The sequence below is a fragment of the Coptis chinensis genome, chromosome 1 (genome assembly GCF_015680905.1).
Source record: "Coptis chinensis isolate HL-2020 chromosome 1, ASM1568090v1, whole genome shotgun sequence".
Taxonomy (NCBI): Eukaryota; Viridiplantae; Streptophyta; class Magnoliopsida; order Ranunculales; family Ranunculaceae; genus Coptis; species Coptis chinensis.
In genome coordinates this window covers 31,833,167-31,842,601 of record NC_141456.1, presented here as the reverse complement: position 1 = coordinate 31,842,601, position 9,435 = coordinate 31,833,167, and the positions used below count along the sequence as shown (strand labels likewise).

At 35.6% G+C, this 9,435-nt stretch overlaps 1 protein-coding gene across 1 annotated transcript; it reads left to right on the top strand.

Moving 5' to 3' along the window:
* Positions 1 to 377: 377 nt before the first annotated feature.
* LOC147523490 (putative WD repeat-containing protein C25H1.08c) lies at positions 378 to 8,374 on the top strand. The gene is made up of 9 exons (XM_086598838.1): positions 378 to 1,789; positions 1,941 to 1,982; positions 2,334 to 2,429; positions 2,534 to 2,679; positions 2,757 to 2,904; positions 3,924 to 4,039; positions 5,518 to 5,615; positions 7,207 to 7,297; positions 7,945 to 8,374. The coding sequence occupies exons 1-9, from the start codon at positions 1,744 to 1,746 to the stop codon at positions 8,170 to 8,172; spliced, it is 1,011 nt and encodes a 336-aa protein (XP_086454964.1). The 5' UTR covers positions 378 to 1,743; the 3' UTR covers positions 8,173 to 8,374.
* Positions 8,375 to 9,435: the final 1,061 nt, after the last annotated feature.

The window sequence follows — 9,435 nt, the reverse complement described above, 5'->3', positions numbered from 1 at the left end:
GTATCCCAAACTTTTTTTAATAATGGTTTTGAAATGACAATTCAGTTACTATATACTTTTTATTATTCTTTTGCATTGAGTGTAAAATGTAGCATTTGTGGACGACTTTAAAGCATTTAGAAGGAAATTTGAGTCTCATTTGCACAGTTACACATAGAGAGCCGAGCCAGAGCCAGTTCAATAAACCTTCACATTGTGGTTTAGAGGCCAACTTAATGAGAGAATAGGTATTAGGTGCATGTACTTTAGCTTCTCAGATGGGTCCTTCATCTGAAAAAACTTCATCCTCTCCTATTGGGTCTTTTCTTCTCTGAGTACCAAGCAAAAAAAAAAAAAATTCTTCTCTGAGTTATTTATTGTTTAGTACTTATTATTATGCTCGTGGATTTGAGGTGTTTCTCTTATTTTCAAAATGAAACTTCACATTTTGGTTTTATCTTACTCTTTAGGGTGGATTGGGTCATTGGGAAATTCCGTGTAGTAGGAATTAGAGGTGTGCAAAAAACCGACCCTATCAGACAAAACCTACCGAACTGTTTTGATTGGTTTTGAAATCGTGGCGTCTGATCCATAAAATTCCTTTGTCATACAACTTCTTCACTTAAATGTATGGATAACAATATTGACTGATGAAAAGTATGTTGCATTCTATCTTATGAGTAACTGATGCTATGTACATGAAATGCTAACACATCTTATCCTCATAAATATTAAATATATGCCATGTACATGAAATGTTAAAACATCTTATCATAATAAATACTAAATACTAAAACTTTATAGCACGGTAACTGATATGGTCATTTGTTATTAAATCTTAGCTTCTGAAAAGTTTGATATTGTAGTTGATATTTAAAGCATATTAGGAGGTGCTGCCACAATTTCACATAGCAGTCTCATACTCTATTCTGACCTGTTGCTGAAAATTATTAGGATCAAGATTTCTGTTGCCCGCCTAGCCAATCCTTGATTCCACTTCTCTATCCTGTAGGTAATAACTGCACGTAGCTGCGTGGCAGCTGAACTGGTGGAAGAAGTGGACAATCTCAACCAAAAACATCTTCGTGCTTCCTTTCAGTTACCATTGTACTGTTGCTTCATATTCTGTGGCCTCACGTGTGGCCACAGTTGCATTTCTCTGAAACTGAAATCTTTATTCTTTCTACTCTGGTTGTTATCTAACTCGATGTTCTGTGTTTGCTGACCGTGATCTCTAAACAAATGTAACGAGAAGTGGTTGTAATTTTGGTAGATGATTAGAACTATGCAGTTAACTGGTGCTATATGGTCATAGTTGAGCATTCGTGAATCAGTCCACGAACAATTTATTCAGCTTATAGTGACTTACAGAACTGTTATAAACTCTTGTTGAAATCTTGATTCACGAAGAATCAGGAGTTTTGGGGGCACTGGTGGGCCGAATGACCCGGTGTTCCTATTTCATTACTTGTAATTTGTAAGTAGACAAACTTCCTTTACTTGGGGTTGTCTAGGCAAACTTGGATTCATGTGAATAAAATTTGACAGTATATAAAATGGCTGTCCCCAACTAGAAGAATGCTTTCTTCTGACTGTATATAACCTTTTTCGTAAAATTAGTTTCCCATTTGAAGGAGCTTTTGTGATGTGTGATCGAATATGTAATGAATCATGATGTGGATTTTGATGCCCGAAGGTTGGAGAGGATAGATATGAGTGAGGAGAGAGATATGAATAATAATGAGTTGAGGGAAGTGTTCTTTGATGAAGAAGACATCCTCAGTGTATACGACGTTAATGATGACGGCCGGTCAGTTATTTTTCATTATATTTTTATTTTATATTTCTTTAGCTCTTACACTCAATAATGCATGACTTGATATTACAGAAGATTGTCCTTCCAAGTTCCAATGATGATGTTGATCATGATGATGATGGTGACCACTTTTCGGAAGATGCAGATAATCCTGATGATTCTTTTCACTTATTCAATGGCCATAAGGGTAGAGACTATCATACCTTTTCAATTCTTTGTTTTGTTTTTCGTAATATATTACTTTTTTGAGAATCAACATTTTCAGAGTTGATAATTGATTGCAATTGACATGAGTCGCGTTTTAGTGGAGTCCACATGGTAGTTTACAGAATACAAACAACTTGTTAGACGTTTGTTTGTGTTTCCCCCTTCCCCGCTATTTTTAGATGAATAAACTTGTTATATGAGTGTCACCATTGTTTGTATGTTGATTCATCCATCAATATGAATGTGTAGATACTATCTCCTTCTTTCAATTTTGACAAAAAAAAAAAGGTTTTTGTTTTTGACTTTTTGCTTACTGTTTGTATGGGCACAGATCCAATCCTGACAGTTGCATGCAGTCCTACAAGTGAAGATGATATGGCGTTTCTGTGGAGCATTGGTCAGGGAAATCAGTCTCACGAGCTTCTAGGTATATCCTTGGATACAAGTCATCCAAAGATTTCCTTGATTGCCATTTCATTCTTTGGAGGTTTTGGGGTTTTTTTTTGTAAACCTCCATCTTGTTTTATGCAGGTCATTCAAACTCCATTACCAGTTTAGCCTTCAGTGCTGATGGGAAATTGCTTGCTTCTGGAAGTTTTGATGGGCTTGTTCAAGTATGGGATGCATATTCTGGTAGCCATAAGTGCACACTTGCAGGTCCTAGTGACGGTGTCGAGGTGAAGTCTCAAATAATATTGGATGTTTAAGGTAGTTTGAATATGAGAGCTGAAATTTGAACTTTTTATCTTCTTAGTGGGTTAGGTGGCATCCAAGAGGAAATTTGGTTTTGGCCAGTTCGGAAGATTCCACAGTTTCGTTGTGGAATGCTGACAAAGCCACACATCTGAATATTTTTTTCGGTCATGAAGGCAGTGTAACTTGTGGAGATTTTACTCCCGATGGTAAGTACTTACTGTTACATTTCTCCTTATATCCTTGTTTTTGCCTCTATGTTTTCAGTTTTGTTAACTTGGTATACTTGGTTTCGTTTCTGCATGGAAAACAATTTGTACCACTTCTAATGATACATCATTGAGGATATGGAACCCTAAAACGGGGTCCAAAATTCATGTTGTGAAGGGTGTGTATCCTGCGTTCTTATTGTGTCTTTTCTTTTTAGTAGTAAATAAAATAATTCTCTCTTATTGGAAGCGATTTACCATTAGTTCCTTAATTTTTATAATAAATAAGAAGTTAAGCCCTAAAATCATATAAAGTTTAGCACAGTTTATATGTGAAAGATTTATACTAAGAAAATATTCAAAAGTAGATGGGTGAGGTATAGGTCCAGTACTTTCTACACTTTACATCTGGTTTTCTGGTAAATTTATGAAAGTACGAAACTTTAAGTCCCGCGATGCCATTTGGCAACATCCTTTACATGTATTGGCACTGCAAAGTAGACTTTGCAGTCCGAACTTGCAATGCAGAGTAGACAAGCTTCAACTACTTGCTGTTGTGTAGACAAATGTCTGTTCCTGTGAATAAGTTTAGCATTATATACATGTCTGCCCTCGACTGAATGCAACATTTCTCACACATGAATTGTGATAAGCTCTGATTTCTCAATCTGTACATAAAAAGTTGATGAAATGTGTGGGTTTGTGCTCTTGCACAAACATCAATTACTTGCTGTTGTGTACACAAATTTCAGTTCGTGTGAATACGTTTACCATTGTATATATGGTTGTCCTCAATTGAATTCAACCTTGCTCCTTTGTGAACTGTGATGTGCTTTGATTTCAAAATATACACATAAAACTCAGTGAAACGTGTGGGTTGTGCTTTTGCACATTTGACACCTTGTTACTTTGGTTTTGCTGTTATTATCTTTTTCTGATCCTTTTTTATTCTTCCCTCCTTATACACCCTTGATGCATTGGTTTTTCTGACAGTTACTTGTTCTTATGTTTTGTTCTAGGTTATCCGTATCATACCGAGGCAATCACGTGTTTGACAATAAGTTATGACTCCAACCTTGCTATCACGCGGTCAGAGGATAGTTCTGTCCACATGGTGCACATTGCAACTGGGAAGGTATGTATCTCTCCCTTTCTCACCTATCGGGCTTTCTTTTCACCTCTTGTTTTACTATTGTTGGGTGCCTGAGCCCCTGGACCATAGTGAATTGGGTCTATGTGCAAACCACCAAGACTGTTGTATTGACTTTGAGGAGTATTGATAATGTTGGATGCTCCATGTCAGGGGCAGATCACACAGTCCCACAGTGGTGACCTGGGGCAAGTGCCTCAGGTGAAATATTTTTAAGTACTATTACATGTATTATGTAGAAATGGAATATCTGTTCTTCTAACTGAATGTGTTTAAGTTGCTTGTCTACCCTAATCGATTTTTATGGATGGTGCAATCTCTCAAGTCATTTTGAAAAAAAAAAAAAAAAAAAAAAAAACTCTATCTATGTTAATCTTCTTTCTAGTATTAATATATCGAATATCTTGCCACAATTCTGTGTTTTGAAATGTTTTTTCCTTCACGGTCTAGTTTGATGCATACGTTCTTCGCTTCATAAAATTAAAAGTTTCCCACATATAGTAACTAGTAGCTTGTTGAGTCAAGTCTATCAATTAAAAGTTTCACACATATAGTAGCTCATTGAGTTTAATACATGTTCTAAGTTATGGACCTAAAAGAAATGCTAGATATTAGTTTTCCTAATTTTTTTTTATATTTGTAAAAAAATATTTTGATGAAATTATGGATGGATAATCCTCAAATTAAAATCCTTAACTTTTATACTATATAGTTTCTTATTTTTTACATTATTGTTATTTCTAAGACTCGATTAATATTTGCCAATTAAATCGCTAGTATGATTTCTTAAAAATCAGGAGAGTTCAATTTCGAAAGAAGCGTGTTAAATCCCAATTATTGGTAGGTTGTTAATTATTCCCCTAAACTTTTGGTGATTAACACAATTGTTGAGGCATGAAAGTGTATCTTAGCCATGACTTAGACAAACCATAGCATTCAACCTCAGCCGCAAACTAAAAACCATTAAAGTCTGGATTTTTTTTGTGGTGTTCATTGAAATAGGTAGGCCTTTGGGCTAGAGCAAGTTAAATGGTTCTAGTGATAGGTGTGCAATCAATATTTTGAAACTTGAAGGGAACACCCTGGTGAGAAACGACTCTATGGCCATGGCAAAGCTCTACATAGCCTCGTGTTATTTTTCATAATGTGGTGCTGGTAGTGTCTGATCAAATAATGAGAGTAACATCTTCAACATTGAGAATTATTGTGCTAAGAATACTGTGTTAGTTTCTTCTTTGAGCTTGAACCTGTGTCTATTAGTCTATTACTCACTATGTTTTTCCTTTTTCATTTTTACCACTATGCTTTGAAAGTATAATTAAGTGCAATGAACATCTCTCTTTCAACCAATGTTTTTATACTGATGATTTCATATCTTGTTTCATAGTAACTGAAAGTATTGAAGCTTGTCTTTTTAGATGACATTGACTGGAAGCTGATCGTTCAATTTTATCTCGATATAGGTAATTAGTTCCCTGCTTACTCACTCGGGTTCTGTCATGTGTGTTGGGCTTTCACCAAGGTATTGGCAGTCAGTGGCAGTGCCAGGAATCCCCTTCAGGTGCGGTACTTGGATAAATTCTAAACTTTTTTTTCCCAAACCATTATTTTGTTAATCATAACTAAGGCCTAAGCAATTTAATCTTAATTATTAGGTCACTAGGCATTTATTCGAGAAGGAAAAAACTTTGAACACGTAAAGTATTACATTTTCATTGAAAAATTGATTTTTTTTAGAAAAATAGTACGTTCTTTCCCTAGAGTTACTTTTCTTTCATAAATACACAGAAAATTACGCACATATGACTTGAATGGGACGGGGCGGGGATAATGCCTTGACTATGAAGACATGTCCTACCATGTGAATCAACAATTCTGCAAAGTTACTTGTGAACCATGGTTCTTAACAACTCGATTGATAGGATTATAGGATAGTTATTAACCTTGCATTTTGTGGTTTGACTCGGGAGTGACACAATTTTAGTGCTGTATTATAGTCTATGGACCTACATAGTGAAATTAGTAATTACTTTGATTTTTTTTTTTGCAAAGTTCACCTGCGGCACGTACAATGTTTGAAAAAGCGCTAAACTCACTGAAAGTTTTCAAAATGGTACCCGGCTACCCGCACTTTTTATTTTGGCCTACTAGTTCCATGAATTTTCAATTTTTTACGATTTGGTACATTTGGACAATTCAGGCTTGTTAATTTAACCTAGGCAAGAGTTGGCATTTTATTTCTAAATTGTCAACAAGTTTTTGTCCATCACACTAAAGGTTGTAGACACGTGTTCATCTAATCCGTCCCAATAGAGTGAATCCTATGGTGGTTTCTTATCTTCCTCATCTATCTTTTACTACCACCACAAATTCCACCACCACCAATTATAACTTAGTTTCTTTCAAGCCACCAATAATAATTTAGTTTCTTTCAAGAATTGAAACTACCCAATAAAATTGGTTTAAGCCCCTCCAATTCTAAATATATGTTGGACAATTCTAAATATGTGTCAAGACATTACCCATTTGTGATTTGTCCCAAGAAAATGGCAAGTGAAAACTCTTTCTTTCAATCGTACGAAGGAAAACTTGGGGTTCTTAAATTAGTGATTTGGAGTTTGTTCATGGTATTGTTGGGCCAAAAAAAATGCTGGTACCATTTTTAAAATTTTTGTCAAGTTCAGCGAACTATTATTCCAATTTAGATGGTTTGAGATTTCTAGATTTGTTCATGCAAATAACATGGTATCTAGTGTTTCAATTGCCTTTTGTGTCAATTAGGTCCTTAAGAGAATTATATTACGTTCCTACTTAATTTAGGGACCGTTACTGAATGCCTTTTGATTGGACGTGTATTTGGAAAGTTTTGGTGAAGGATTTCGACTTCTACCGTGGTAAACCTTCAAATCCTAATGGAGTGGAAACCCCTAAAAGTTTTTGGAAAAAAAAAGGAAGGTTCTGGTGTTAATGAGGATATGGGTTATGGTGATGGTTTTAACAAGGATAATCTTTTTATTATGGAATATTATTTTCTCTGCCCACTTTATAATTAATTAGACCTGTTATTTTATGTTATCCAAAATTCCCATTGATCTTGTTTTAAATTTTGCTTGTGTTTTATTTTTGTTTCTCATTAATGTATTGCTTTGCAGTGTACCTTTGCTGGCAACTGGATCCCTGGATGAGAATCTTATCATTTGGGATATGCAAAATTTTGTAGCTCGTTTTACATGTGTTCATGAGGTGTGTTGTGTGTTGGTTTCTCAAATTGCTTGTCGTTTCCTCCCATATTCTTGTTTCTTTAGATAATTGTGTAACAATGTTGAAATATATTTTGTCTAATGAAAATGAAAGGTAATGAAGATGGACATATTAGTATATGTTTTCCAAGTCAAGTCAGATTTGGTAAACATAATACCATGTAATGTAGGGCTGTCAATGGGCCGGGCTGGGCCTGAAGCCCGATTGAATCCGGACTGATAAGATAGGGACTTAGAACTTAAATGTTGTCCGATAAGACTATTGGGCCAGTTATGGACATACTCCCGTCCGACCCGATAATGGCCCGGCCCGAAAACTAAGGTTATTTTTTTAGTTTTTCAAATAAGTATTATTAAATTTGTAACTACTAGTATACATAAAATGTTAGGAGGCTCGATGGATTAGTGTTGTAGTGCCACAACCTAGGCTAGGCCCGAATCCGATCATGTCCAACAGGACCTAGACGGGGACTTGGACCTTCTAAATATAATATAATTTGGACGTGACTTGGACGTAGGTGAGTCATGCTCAAGTCCGACCCTTTGACAGCCCTAATGTAATGGTAGACCTGGCTTGTTGTAGACATAACTTTTTTGTCCTAAAAGCATAATCCCATTTGTTGATATCAGGTTGGTGTAAGTTGCCTTGCATGGTTGGGTAAATCTCAGTACATAGCTACGGGGTGTGTAGATGGGAAAGTATTGGTATGGGATAGTATATCTGGGAATTGTGGGAAGATATTCAATGGGCACTTGCATAACATTGCATCTTTGTCCGTTTCTTCAAATGGGGAATTCCTTGTCTCTGGTTCGATGGATGGGAATGTACGTGTGTTTGAAATAGCTGAGTTTCATTAGGAAAAAACATGGCATTCATTGTATTTATGACTGTTCTAGGTTTTCTCTCATAACTTAAAGTTTATGACTGTTGTTACTTTATGTATTTATTCATAATGTCTAGAAACTAAAAATCTAGAAGATATGTTAACACCCTAAGATATAGGAAAGGACAGAAGGTTCTGTTATAATTTGGCATTCATATATTGTTTTTACTTTTGTCGATGCTTTGTAGTGTACTAGCTAGTATATTGCCCTAGCTGTACGGCAAGGAAAAGCCTAGTCGATACGGCGTTGATTTTCAAAAAATTGCAATTGAAGCCCAGTCTCACAAAAACCCAACAGAAACCCACCAAAGCCCAGTTCCAAAAAAGCCCAGCCGCACTTGTTGAGCACTACAACACACCTCTATTAGAACCCCATTAGCACTCTTGGATGCTCTACATCATAAACAAAATCCAAAAGTTAGGGGGGTGGTTGGTCCCACACTTCCCTTTTTTGTTATCTCAATTAGTAGTATCTCCTATAATGATCCTGCCTATTAAATTCATCCAATATTTTCCTTACACATAATACCCCTAGATGAATAATTAAATCAAATACCTAGATATTTATTAACGATGGCTACTTGGTTTTTTTACGCCTTTGTAAATTCTTGGTACCGATATTGTCCTTAAATTAAAGTGTTGTTTAACACCTTTGAATAGGAGTAATCGGTCCTTTCATGTGGTGGTGAATTAAAAAACCAAATCCACGCCATTTTGAATTGTATACACCACCATAAATGACATTTAATTAATAATAATTGGGTAATTTAATTAGATGTTAAAGAAAATGAAAAGTCTAGAGAGAGAATGTGAAGGGATGGAACCCAAATATTATTTTCTTCTCGTCTTGCCCAACCATTCTTGTCATTGAAACCCAACTATTTTTTGTTTGCTCACTCTGCAATCTCTTCGCATCCATCACTCCATCACACGCTATGGAAGAGGTGAGACACTGTTATATTTTAATTCATAGATTTGTCTTCATCTCTTTCAGACCCCTCTTCAGTTGTTTAGCGAAATTGAAATCCAATTCTTTGTGGGATTATCTGTCAAGTAAGCTCAATTAAATGGGAATAATGATTTTTTTGTTTGTTGATTTATTCTTTCACTATTTTCTGAATTATTTATGAGAATCCCTTTTGAGGTTATGCGGAAAACTTTTGGAATTAGCAGGCATAACCTCAATCCAATTCTACCGTGCATTTTCTTTCTTCAAAGGCATTTCAATCACTGTTTC